Raw genomic sequence first — 12,937 nt, 5'->3', positions numbered from 1 at the left:
ATTTCAATCAGAACCCATCAGGAGCATTTTTACAGTGCATAGACCTATTTTTCCTATTTTAGCCAATTTTCACTTATTATTTTTAAGTGACTTTTGTTGGAAAACTGGGTAGGGCAATTTGGCCAAGGACATATATAAGAAACCCTAGCGCTAGCACTTTCAGGCAGAAGAGGCAGCAGGGACCAAACATCCAACAGACACCTTCGCAGCAAGACCTCTCCCAACAGCATACCTAGCGTTTTTGCCAAGGAGAAGCCTAGCGTTTTCATCAACAACAAAAGCCTTGGCGTTTTGCATTGTATATTAGCCCCGGCGACAGCAGGACCAGCAGAAGCCTAGCGTTTTTGCAACAGACCCCCAATTCAGCCTGGCGTTTTTGGAGCAGCATAGCAGATCAGCGTTTTGCAGTTCCATCACGACAGAACAAGAATAGCACCAGTGTTTTCAGTTTTCAGCATCAAGATTCCGCCGTAGAACCCCCAAACCTCGCAGATCTCACCTTCTCGCAGTAGATCCTCGCCGTACGGTCAGATCGAGCGTAGTTTGCAGATTCAGCCCGGAAAACGCAGATTTCAGCATCTGCGTTTTCAGCACGTCGTCGTTGCATCGTCGTCATCGCCGTCATCACCGACATAGAGTCAGAATTCAGCAGATACAAGATTTGCAGATTTCAGCCCTTAGCGTTTTCAGATTTCAGCCCATCTCGTCGTCGTCTTCATCGTCATTGACATCGTCGGCAAGTCCATAGCATTGTAGAGATTTGTGCACTCAATAGTTGACGGCTCTCGCCATAGAGAGTTGGCCTTCGAAGGAGGGTTTGACAACATTCTGGTGTCGTATTCTTCTCTCTCTATCTCTCAGTCTCAACACCTTCATTCACAGTGTTTACCACTTTGTTTGTGTTCATTTGCACTCTATCACTAAAGGATCAGAAGGCTCTCCCTTCCATAAGTAAAAGGAACTCTTGAGCACAGTTCGGAGCACTCATCTTGACCAATGTTCAACATTCACTTCCACTGCACTTTACAGAAACGCATTATGAATCTTCCAAATGTTAGGCAATTGCAGCCTATAAGCAACATCGCTGATCTTCTCAAGTACTTGGAAAGGCCCATAGTATCGCCTGCTGAGCTTCAGAAATAAATTTTCTTTGCCCTTCATCTTCTTTAACCTTGCCTTTTCAAACCGTAAAGAGTACCCAATTACCAAGTGAAAACAACAATTCACTACGGTGACGATCAACAATCCTTTTCTACTTTGCTTGAGTTTTCTCCAAGACAAGCTTGATTTTCTTATACATTTCATCCATGTTCTCTATATATCGATCTGCCTTTAAAAAATTGTCCTTTCTGTGCAAAATAGGAGGAACCTTTTTGCCACCTTCAACAATCTCAAAAGGTGCCTTACCTATTGACGAATGCAACGTATTATTGTACGCTTACTCAAGCATAGGTAGATACTGTTCCCACTTGCCCTTATTATCTGACGCATAGCATTTCAGCAGATCTAATACAATAGAATTAGCCTCTTTTGGTTGTCCATCAGTTTGTGGATGAAAACTTGAGCGTAGTGTTCATGTTTTCAAACAAGCCTCTCCAAAACAGTCTCATCACACGAGGATCACGATCACTGACAATAGATTGTGGCATACCATGCTACTTGAACACATTGTACATAACCAACCGTGCCATCTGGTAAGATTTTATCTTCTTCCTGTGACAGGAATAAAATGGGCCTGCTTGCTGAACTTGCAAATAATTGTCCATATACCATCATTCCCTGTCGCCGTTCTTGGAAGATCAAAGATAAAATCCATAGCAATGCTTTCCAATGGCTAATATGGAATAGGCAGTGGCTGTAATAACCCTGGTGCCTTTTGCCTGCGAAACTTGACCTTTTGGCAAATCACGCATGCTCGCACAAAGGCATCCACATCTCTCCTCAAAGTAGGCCAATAAAAGAATGTCTCTACCGCTTTCACTGTCGCATCTATACCACGATGCCCTGCATACAGTGGGACATGGCTTTCTACCATAACCTTATGTCGCAATGGCCTGGTGACACATAATCTGCCATGCATCATCTTAAAACCATCCTTGAGAAGGTAGTGCTCATGGCGTTGCCCATCTTGCAAAATCTTCACCAATAGCATACCGTTCCTTCATGTAATCAAGCTCATGATGATAAGGAATCGACACAACTGAAATTTGTGGCTTTCTTGATAATGCACCATTCTTCTTGCCTTCCACATGCAAAATTTGAAAGTGAAAAATAGAGAGAATGTTTGCCTATCCCATGTGCTTTTCGGATAAGTTTGACCGCGTCAAGAAGTATCGCAAGGTCTGATGATCTGTTTGGACTACCAAATCAACACCTAATAGGTAGTGCTTCCAACTAGAAAGTGCATGAATCACAACCAGTAGCTCTTTCTCATAGATTTGCATCGTCTGTTCTGGCCCTTGAAAGATTCTGCTCTCGTAAGCTACTACCCGATCATCTTGCATTAACACTGCCCCAATACTATTGCCACACACATTACACTGGGCCACAAATCACTTTCTGAGGTCTGGTAAAACAATTACTGGATCGAAGTCAGCTGAAATCTCTTTTTGTGTCCACTTGAACGTGACCTCTTTCTTTTGCAGAGCATTGAGGGGTGAAGCAATCTCGGCAAAGTTCTCGATAAATCTTTTGTAGTAAGAGCATAAGGCTAAGAAGCTACGAACATCATGCACAATCTTCAAATCTTGCCATGTCCTGATTTCTTCAACCTTGGCAAGATCCATTCGGACACCATCCTTTGACACTATGTGGCCAAGAAAGTGAATCTCTTCTAAGAAGAACTCACTTTTCTTAGGATCTGATGGTACCCACTCTCAAGGTCTATCCTGCTGAAAATTGCAGCACCCTCTAGTCGGTCAAGAATATCATCAATCCTTGGAATAGGAACCTATTCTTGATGGTATTCTTATTCAACGCACGGTAATCAATACACGTGCGCGTTTCTATTCTTGATGGTATTCTTATTCAACGCACGGTAATCAATACACGTGCGCCGAGAGCCATCCTTCTTCTGCACTAGAAGCATTGGGGAGCAAAAGGGTAAAGAACTAGGTTGAATCAGCCCTTTCTGTAACAGCTCTTCTACTTGGTCCATATTCTCTTTCTGCTAAGCCGTACTAACCGTGTTGGGAGGCTTATTTGGTGGGCTACAAAGTGACACCAAATCTATCGCATCATCCTCAGGCCTCTCCGGCGGCAATTGTGATGGTAATGAGTCAAAAAAACAGTCATTAAACTCTGGCAAAGATGTCGATCTTTCTTTATCTAACACATATAAATTTGTTCACAATTATCTGAAACATCATGTGCAAAAATCAAGTACGCCGAAAGATGATTCTTAATTACAGCAATGGTAGCAGAAGCAAATACAATAAGAACAGACTCCCCTCTAAGCTTTACATCAAGGATGTGAGTTTTGCCCCTATGTTGAAGAGTGATCTTCTTGTTGAAGACATCCAACACTCCATGTATACGCAACATCCATGGGATTTCCAACAGTGCATCGACCCTTCTAGTGGCATGATGTAAAATTCCTCTGTGTCCACATATGACTGGAGACGCAGCTTTCCAATGATAGGCGTACCACACTTTGAGTGGCCAGGACATGCCAATCTTGCCTCTGCTGTGTTGTCTGATTACACTGACAGAGAGGGTGATAGAGGTGCCCAGCTGGCAGGGACGTAGATTCCATTGTTATATGCTGATGATATTGTGTTGATCTCTGACTCACCAGAGGTTGCAGAGGATAGTGGATTGTTTGTAAACCTTGGTAAAACCAAGGTTATGGTGTTTAACACCACACCACAGTGGATCAGGAGATCAACACCGACTTTCACATATGGTCAAGAGATTGTAGAGTATACAGATGTAGACACTTACCTTGGGGTTGTCTTCATTGGGCTGAAGTTTTCTTTGGGCAGAGCAGCAGAGACTAGACTAACTAGAGCTTTTGTGGCCTTAGGAGGCTTGGAGAGGATGTGTTTGCAGGTTCAGTTCCAGGAACCTTAGACAAAGTTATGACTTTTTGATGCTTTAGTAGCCTCAGCTATGTTGCATGGGGTGCCGATATGGGTACCTTCTGTAGGCTAGGATGGTTGGAGACGTATGGAGAGGCCCTTGGTATCTATGATCTCTTGACTGATCAGAGCCAACCCCACGCTATCATTCGAGCAGAGCTAGCTCCCCCTACTATGGAGATTGAGGCGTTTAGTCTCCTTTGTGCACAGCTTGTGGGATACTACTAGAGACAGATAGGCTAGACTGGCCCTTGAGTCTTCCAGACAGTTAGCTTTTCAGGGGGACACTTCATGCTGGTATGCACAGATGACATCATGGTTTCAGATGCATGGCTTCACCATGGACAGACTGCCCCCTTTCCAGTACTCCCTTCAGACACCCTGGATGTCTCTTGCGCGAATGGAGATTACTAGACTCATTCGTCAGGACTTGATCCAGCTGGATACCAGGAGGACATGGATAGAGCCGCCATAGGAGTTGGGCACGAAGATGGCTTTCTATAGAGAGCATCTTCTCCACCTCACAAGAGATGGGTTTGTGATTCGACCCGGCTACATGGATACACATATGTCTCATGGTTTGCGGTGTGCCATTGGTCAGATACACACATCCTCACATCAGCTGGAGATTGAGTCTGGTAGATTCAGAGGGATACCAGCAGACAACAGGATATGTCGTTTATGCCAGCTAGAGCCAGAGACAGAGCTACATTACATATGTCATTGCACAGTGTACTATGAGATTCTGGGCCATTTCCACTGCTTATTCAGAGAGGGTTTCGGTCCTTTCTCAAGGGTCATGAGTTATGAGGATCAGAGATATCTTGGGCTATATCTACTTGAGTTACACAGATAAAGAGACACTTTACTGGGGAGAGCTGGAGAGAGACAGTCCCAGAGACGAATTACAGATTTCTTTTCACTAGATATGGAACAGCCAGAGGTGCAGCCATCACTGCAGAGCTCCGCCCACACTCATTCGACCACTACCGACACTCTCATCGACAGAGCACTGGAGCTACAGAGATCCAGACGGCCACGATTGAGGAGAGGGGCTACACAGCATTGACGGAGACTACAAAAGAGGATTTGAGCCATCCTCTCTCGACATCCAGAGTGCGGATGAGGATGGATTCTAGTAGTAGTATCATTGTTCTAGTTCTTTTGTACCCAGACATGGTATTAGATTCACCATTTTGTAACAGAGTGGTCTCATAGGTCATTTTGGCCTTTTGAAGACGTTAATATAACATTTCATTTCATTTCATCATCTCTCTCTCTCTCTCTCTCTCTCTCTCTCTCTCTCTCTCTCTCTCTCTCTCTCTTCTTTGGGGACCTTCATTGGACCATCATGGGAGGACAGGTCGCACTGATGGATAGGGGGACATGGAGAAGCCACTAGTCTCTATGATCTCACGGCTCATTAGAGCCAAGGCTTCAGTACCACGTGCCATTATCCGAGCAGAGCTAGCTGCCCCCCCACTAGTGGTTGAGGCGCTCACCAGGTTTGTCTCTTCATACACCGCATGTGGGAACTTCCCAGAAACAGATATACCCGCCTTGCACTTGAGTCCTCTCGACAGTTAGCCATGCAGGGAGATACAACATGCTGGTATGGGGAGATGACATCATGGTTTTAGGCGCATGGGTTCAGCATAGACAGACTGCTCCGCTTCCAGTACTCACTCGATGCACCTCTCTGACTCTCACACAGTACGAGATCACTAGGCTCATCCGCCAGGACCTGACTCAGCTAGACACAGGAGGACATGGATACAGCCAGCACAGGAGCTGGGCACGAAGATGGCTTTTCACAGAGAGCATCTTCTCTAGCTTACGGAGGACGGTTTTGTGACGAGACCCAGATACATGGACACCCACTTGTCTCATGGGATACGATGTGCTATTGGCCAGATACGCACGTCTTCACACCAGCTGCGGATCGAGACTGGGAGATACAGCAGAGTACAAGCAGAGGCAAGGACATGCCTCTTGTGTGACCTGGAGCTTGAGACAGAGTTGCACTACACATGCCACTGCCCCGTCCACTACGAGATATGTGGCTGCTTCCACTGCTTGTTCAGAGAGGGCTTCGGACCACTCTCCAGAGTCATGCGGTACGAGGATCAGAGATGCTTGGGTCTGTTCTTGCTCGAGCTGCACAAACACAGAGAGAGCCTGATGAGGGGAGAGTCCAGCCAGTCTCAGAGACGGATCACAGACTTCTTTAGAGCAGACACGGGACACTCGGAGGAGCTACTACCACAGGAGAGCTCGTCGCCTCACGCCAGAGGCACACTGATTGACCGAGCGACCGAGCTAGGGAGATCCAGACGCCCATGACTGCGGAGGACTACACAACATCGACGGAGGTTGCATCAAAGGATTCGGATCACTTTGGCCCGACATGCACGACGCCCAGTCAGGCAATTGACCATGGATGAGATTGATGAGATCCGCCAACGATCGATACTGGATCTTTTGTGATCTGTGATTTAGCTATCCCACCTAGCTGCTTAGATCACACCTAGCTGTTTCGGATTCCATAGCATTTTATTCTGTCATTATATTTTGTCATTTTTGTTACTCTGACTTTGTATCAGATCCACCAAATTGTAACTTTCTATTCTGGCCTTCTGAAGACGTTAATATAACATTTCATTTCATTTCTCTCTCGTCAAAGCCATTTTTAAGTAATCTTCATCATGTATTTGTTTTTCAGCAACTAAAAATGAATATTAAATCTTGCTTTACTATCCTCTTTCTTTGTGTGTCCTGATTTTATGTTTTGTGCAAGTGTTTTAGCCCCTTCCCTAGTTTGTAAGTTCAAACCTTTCTGACCTAACGAAGATATATATATGGAAGGAAGATATTATATATTTGTTTCTCAGCAATAAAATATTGCTTCATTATCCTCTTTGTTGTGTCCTGATTTCATGTTTTGTGCAAGTGTTTTATCCCTTTCCCTAGCTTGTAAGTTCAAATCTTCTGACCTTATGAAGATATATATATGGAAGGAAGATATCCATCAAGTTGTAAGGCGTAAAAGAGTAACAAGGTTTAAAATCTAACAACATTAAGTTGCGCCGTTATCTTTAGGCACATTATACTTTTTGTTCTCATTACGTCTTTGCTTGGCTACCTCGAGACAATCCTCTCTGTGTTGGCCGCTCATTTGAACAACCACAGCTTTTTGTTGTCACTCAATGTCTGAACTTTGTTGCATGAGACTTGCACATGGAAGTTATGCTGTGTACCTAAAAGGCATGTCTTTGGCAGTGCTATTTAAGAATAGTTCCTTTACATTGATTATGATGTTACAATGTTCTATTTTATATTTGCCTGTCATCTCTGTATAGGCTATATGCGCAAGCAAATCAGGATTGAAAACAGGATTGACAGAAATTTTTGGGACAGAAAAGTCTGTACATAGTGATCTCTACGACGGCATTACACAGGTTCCTGGTATAAAAAGTAGTCTTGGTTCACAAATAGTAGGTTTAGACATGCTACAAAATCTTGTATTGTCACCTTGTGGCATATCAATTAGTCGATGTTTCGAGGCTTCTCAAGCAGAAGATCATTTGCCAAGCACATGGAGCTTCTTAACTACAGCAGACACTCTACCAGGTAACATGATGAGACGAGTGTCCCATGTACTTCATGATGTTATGGTAAAGTTCACAGAGCATGAACTTTTGAAAAGTGAAAGCTGCTCAAGTCAAGCTGCCCAACTAAAAGCAAAGAAGGAAGGCCGAAGAAAAAAGAGTAGGACTTCTGAACAGAATAGCCGAAAGATGAATTCAGATGAAGTTGCAGCTGGTTTGTTACACCCAGAGGTATGTTTTTGTTGCTTTCAGGCTATGTTCTCTTTGAATGGATGTGGGTGCTGTTGCATAATGTTTTCTTATAATCTTTGACATTGTGGCACCACCTTTGAGTGTTGACGCTTTTCTTTGTTTCAGGAAATCCCTAACAGTGCCACTTTTGACTTGAATAAGCTAGAGGGAGAGCATGAGAAGAAAGAAAAATCCAGGGCTGGAAAATGTAAGCCAAGCAAGAAGAAGAGGCATGCCAGAGAAAGACTGAGTGAATCCAATGGAGCTAGACAAAGCGAGGAAGCAAGAGTAAGCCCAGGTTCCACATGCGAAGAGGAAGTGAAAAGCTCTTACAAGGAGAGTGATATTGTCAAGATGAGTGAATTTCTGCTTGCAGATAATAAAAGCAAGGAAGTGCCTGCTTTTCAGGCACTCAAAGCACATGATCATCACTCATCGAATGTTGATTTACTTTCTCAGCACATTGACGCAAGGGAATGCAACCAAAGTAGTTCGAGTAATATTGAGCCTTCTAAGGCTCAAGAAAATGCAGATAATTCGTGCAAAGTAGATGAGGGTTTATATGGTCAAGAGGTGGGTTCGCCAGACAAGGGTATTGAATCACATTCATTGGCAGAAAACTCATCAAAGCAAGCAACATCGATTTGTTGCCCTTCTGGGGAATTTTCTGGTGTCAAAAATGAGGGTACTGTTAAAGCAATTGCAGATACAAGGCCATTGATTGATGTTGCTAGTACTAATCTAGGCAAAAGGTGCTCCGGTATTGAAGGAAGCGATACTCAAAATGTCCACCCTTCGCAAAATAATTTTTACCATACGTCTTGTTTATCCAGGTCTTTCTTTTCATCCCATACATCACGTGAGAGGTATTGGGAAAGTGTAAGGTCTCACTCCATAAACTCAAAGAGCTCGACATTAGGCTTTAGCACAGCACATGAATGGCCTGGGTCTTTCCAGGTTCACTTTTCAAGGGGAAGATCTCATGTTATTTCACCAGCTACGGAAAGGCTGCATTTAGATGTAGGTAGAAATTGGCAGCAACGATTGCAAGCCTCATTTATGGCATTGAGAAGTCCTATTGTGAAAGTGCAACCAGCTACATTACCAAACCAGAAGTGGAGTAACAATATGCAGGCCAATGTCAAGTCCTCAGATTGTGCTCCGATGTTCTCCCCTGGTTATGCTGCAAACAGAACTTATCCTTTTGGATTTAGAGAGGAAGCTGCTGCTCTACAGTCAGCGTTTCCTATGCCTTTTGCAAGCCCTGATTTAAGTATTCTAGCCAGGAGTCAAGATGATGTTAGGCATGATGATAGGACACCAGATGATACAGACTATGATGAATCCAATTATTTTTCTGGAGATTTCGATGATCATGAAGGCTATATAATATCAGAGGAAGAAAATGAGCGACAATTGTTAGACATGGAGACTCAGGGCGAGGGAGATTACAACCAATATTTTGGGGGTGGTGTCATGTTCTGGAACACGGCAGATTATGCTGGCACGGGGTACTCACGACCTCCTTCACTGAGCTCTGAGGACAGCTCTTGGGCTAGACACGAAGCTGATTTGAGTGTTGTACTCGATGACATTATGGGATTTCCTGCAATCCCGAGTTCATATACAAATGTCGCTAATCCTGGAATGGCAAGCACGTCTCCTCCTCCTCCGACATATCATTCAGGATTTGAGCATGGTGTACCACTTTCTGTGGATGATTTTGGAAAGTTCTGTCCCCTCTCCTCTGCGCCATCAAAGAAGCCTGAGGATGAGATTTCCCCGAGTGATCTTAGGAAAGGTGGTACTATAGATGGTGCTACACCAGATTTAGTTTCTATACCATTTCTTAGACCCATAATTGTTGTTCGTGACCCCCAAGACTCCATAAGGCATCACGAGGCCAGAAGTCCTCATGTTCCTCAGAGAAGGAGAGAGTTGCCCTGGCAAAGACGCCCTCCTTCTCCGGTTTTAAGATGTGTTCCACCTTCTCCTCCTCCTCCCCCACCTTCACCCGTTAGTGAGTTTGGAAAACGGAAGGGCTTGACAACAGCCCGTTCAGGCAGCTCCAGTCCAAGACGGTGGGGTCTTGCCAACTCTTTTCAGAAAGAGGAACAGGATGTCCCGTTTGTGTTATCTGAAGTTCTGGAAAGTGCTTGGGGTAAAAGAAGTATGAGAGAAACAGCTTCCATTCATCCCATCTCTGGATCGCTCCTTCGGGAACGGCTTTTTACAATCCCCCCTTTGGCAGTAGAAAAGGAACATGTGAGTCTCTAGCATGGAGTATCTTGAGTGTTTTCTAGCTGAGACAGATTTCTTTTTAACAAGTTTTTCAATGCTTCACAGCCAGATATTGCTTTACCCATGCAAACTACCTTATTGTTCAACTCAGATTCTTCTTTGCAACTGGCAATCACAAGACTTCACAATATCCTCCACAAAGAAATAGAAGGGTTTTGTAAACAGGTATTCAAATGTGGCAATTGTCAAGGAATTTCAAAGCTGTTTTAAAATGAACCTTGATGCTTGCCTCACTCTTTTTTTTTTTTTGGTTCACTCTTCACAAGGTTGCAGCGGAGAACTTGTTAAGAAAGCCATCTATCAGCACAGCCATTGACAAGGTCACTCATGCTATGCAAGTCTTGTGGCCACGATCCAGGCTTAAAGTGTTTGGATCAACTGCAACCGGCCTCGCCCTTCCTCGTAGTGATGTTGACTTGGTTGTTTGCTTGCCACCTGTCAGAAACTTGGTGAGTTGCTTGTCACTGTTCTTAATGTTATCAATGGTGTGTATTAAAGATATCCAGTCATAAGTGTAAGTAGTTTCATTGGATCTGCTTAGAGATTACACAGGTCGCCCTTTATTACTTTGCACCCACATGCTCCAAAGTCGCTACCACTAATCAAGGGGAGGGGGGTGGTGGTGGGGAGTCACCACATACATGCTTGATGGAGGGGATTATGGAGTACTCTACAGTCTTGGAAGTTTTCCTCATAGGAGACTTCACTGCCCAGACATGCAGCCACTAGTGTGAGACCTATGCATTTGAGGACCAAGAAATACTACATGCCACAGAGGAGGAGGACCTCAACCGGTGTCTCTGCAAGCATAGCCCATCCCATTGCCTAGAGAGGCCATTTACTCAGATTGGGCTCCCAACACCGTCCCGTTATATATAACGGAATGGCACTTTGGCCCACGTCTAGAGGCGTGACATGCATGCCACATGGAGTCACAGATTTGCTTGGGGGGGGGGGGTGTTGTACAATGGATTATATTATGGCACCTCGAGAAACTGTACATCTCATTAGCTCTTTCACCATTCCCATCCGAGCCGACCATGCCTACCTCTCTCTTTCTTTCACTGGAGCCACCATCTCCCGCGCACCTGTTACACCTACTCTACACTCACTGCACACAAGAACTAGCCCCCTATATACTCAGTAGAGGTTCATGCGGGACTTTGTCGGCTCGACCCATCTGCATCATTGTCCACGTTCACCTCCCAGATCTCATCCATCTTACACACATCAGCCCTCAAATTCTTTCCACACACTACTCACACCGGACATACCCCCCCACCCGGACTATGCCACAAAAGTGTTGGTTTGATGATGATTGCTGAGGGCTTTACCACACCCTATGAGCACAAAAAGCTCTTGGGAAGATTACAAAACAGGAGGTGAGAAGAAAGAGGAAGACTCTCACACACCGCAAACGGCGAGCTTTCAAGGAGGCAAAGGAGCTTGAGCTTTACCGGCGACTCATGAGCATTGATAGTGCGACGGCATGGAGGAGTCTTTTAGATCCCCGCCCGACCCATTGAGGACCCACATGCATGGCATGATTAGGCACAGAGGTTGTATGAGGTCCTTGAGCAGCCTTTGATCCCAAAGTCACTCGAGCCATGACCTTCCATCTCCAACCACAGATATGGTGACACGAGCCATACATCAACTACAACACAGTAGATCTCCTATCTACACAGGATTATAGAGTGAGCATCTCATTTACACAACCGACACCATAGCCCCGTTGATTGCACACATCTTCAATAGGGCTATGAAGGAGGGTTTTTGAGAGGAGTGGACTAGACACAATATTGTGCCTATCCACAAGCCTGGCGACACCCTGGACCTGGGGAATTATAGGACCATCACGATTGGCCACACCATGGCCAAACTCTATGGAGCACTTGAGGCAGAGCTCAGCTGATATACAGAGAGGAAGGGACTCAGAGCCTCCGGCCAGGCAGGTTTCAGACAAGCCTTCTCTACTATAGATCACATCTTCGTTCTCCATTGCCCGATTGATGGGGCAAAAGCGAGGAAGAAGAGACTATACTGTTGGACTTCTAAAAGCTTTTGATACAATTCCGTGTGAGGCTCTTTTATCGCCTCTAGAGCTTGGATGTACCTTCATAGATGATCTGGGTTATATATGCTTTATATGAGCAGGTGACAGGAAGAGTATGATGCCCCGGAGGTTTATCAGAGACCCTATTACTAGCACCATTAGTGTGAAGCAAGGATGCCCACTCTCCCCGACTGTCTTTGGGATCTACATTGATGAGATCTCAGATTACATATTGCGAGCTGGTGCCGAGGCTGTAGACCGAGGTTGTAGACCTTAAGAGTGTCACGTGACACATCCAACCCTGTGTGTCCATGGACAAGCTACAGCTGACCAGGGTTCAATTCAGTCAAGTTAGTCTAGAATAGGAAGTGATCAGACACTTTTGTGAGTCTGTTCGCAGACCGTGCATGTCCAGAAACTTAGATTAGATGCATATCCTCTGGTTGCACACAACATGACCATCAGATTTCAGTCGGATCCCATCAGTAGCATTTTTACAGTGCATAGACCTATTTTCCCTATTTTTGACCTTTTTTACTTATTATTTTTAAGTGACTTTTGTTGGGAACTAGGTAGGGCAATTTTTCTAAGATAATATATAAGCAAACCAGAGTTAGCACTTTCTGGCAGAAGAGGCAGCAGGAGCACACGCTCAACAGGCA

The 12,937-nt window shown here is 44.8% G+C and overlaps 1 protein-coding gene across 17 annotated transcripts in view; it reads left to right on the top strand.

The window, feature by feature from the left end:
- MEE44 (Nucleotidyltransferase family protein) overlaps window positions 1-12,937 on the top strand; it is a 109,542-nt gene that overhangs the window by 39,784 nt on the left and 56,821 nt on the right. For all 17 annotated transcript variants that reach the window (XR_015187976.1, XR_015187970.1, XR_015187967.1 and 14 more), the window contains exons 2-5: window positions 7,439-7,918; window positions 8,045-10,183; window positions 10,265-10,384; window positions 10,486-10,668. Coding sequence is in view for 1 of the 17 variants with exons in the window: in XM_086511463.1 (XP_086367589.1) it covers window positions 7,439-7,918; window positions 8,045-10,183; window positions 10,265-10,384; window positions 10,486-10,668 (2,922 nt within the window). In the remaining 16 variants the exon portion in view is untranslated. The remainder of the gene's footprint in view (window positions 1-7,438; window positions 7,919-8,044; window positions 10,184-10,264; window positions 10,385-10,485; window positions 10,669-12,937) is intronic.

The sequence above is a fragment of the Adiantum capillus-veneris genome, chromosome 4 (genome assembly GCF_014529385.1).
Source record: "Adiantum capillus-veneris isolate H3 chromosome 4, ASM1452938v2, whole genome shotgun sequence".
In the NCBI taxonomy this organism is placed as follows: domain Eukaryota; kingdom Viridiplantae; phylum Streptophyta; class Polypodiopsida; order Polypodiales; family Pteridaceae; genus Adiantum; species Adiantum capillus-veneris.
The sequence above is the reverse complement of the archived record's forward strand: the minus strand, read 5'-3'. Positions and strand labels throughout refer to the sequence as shown.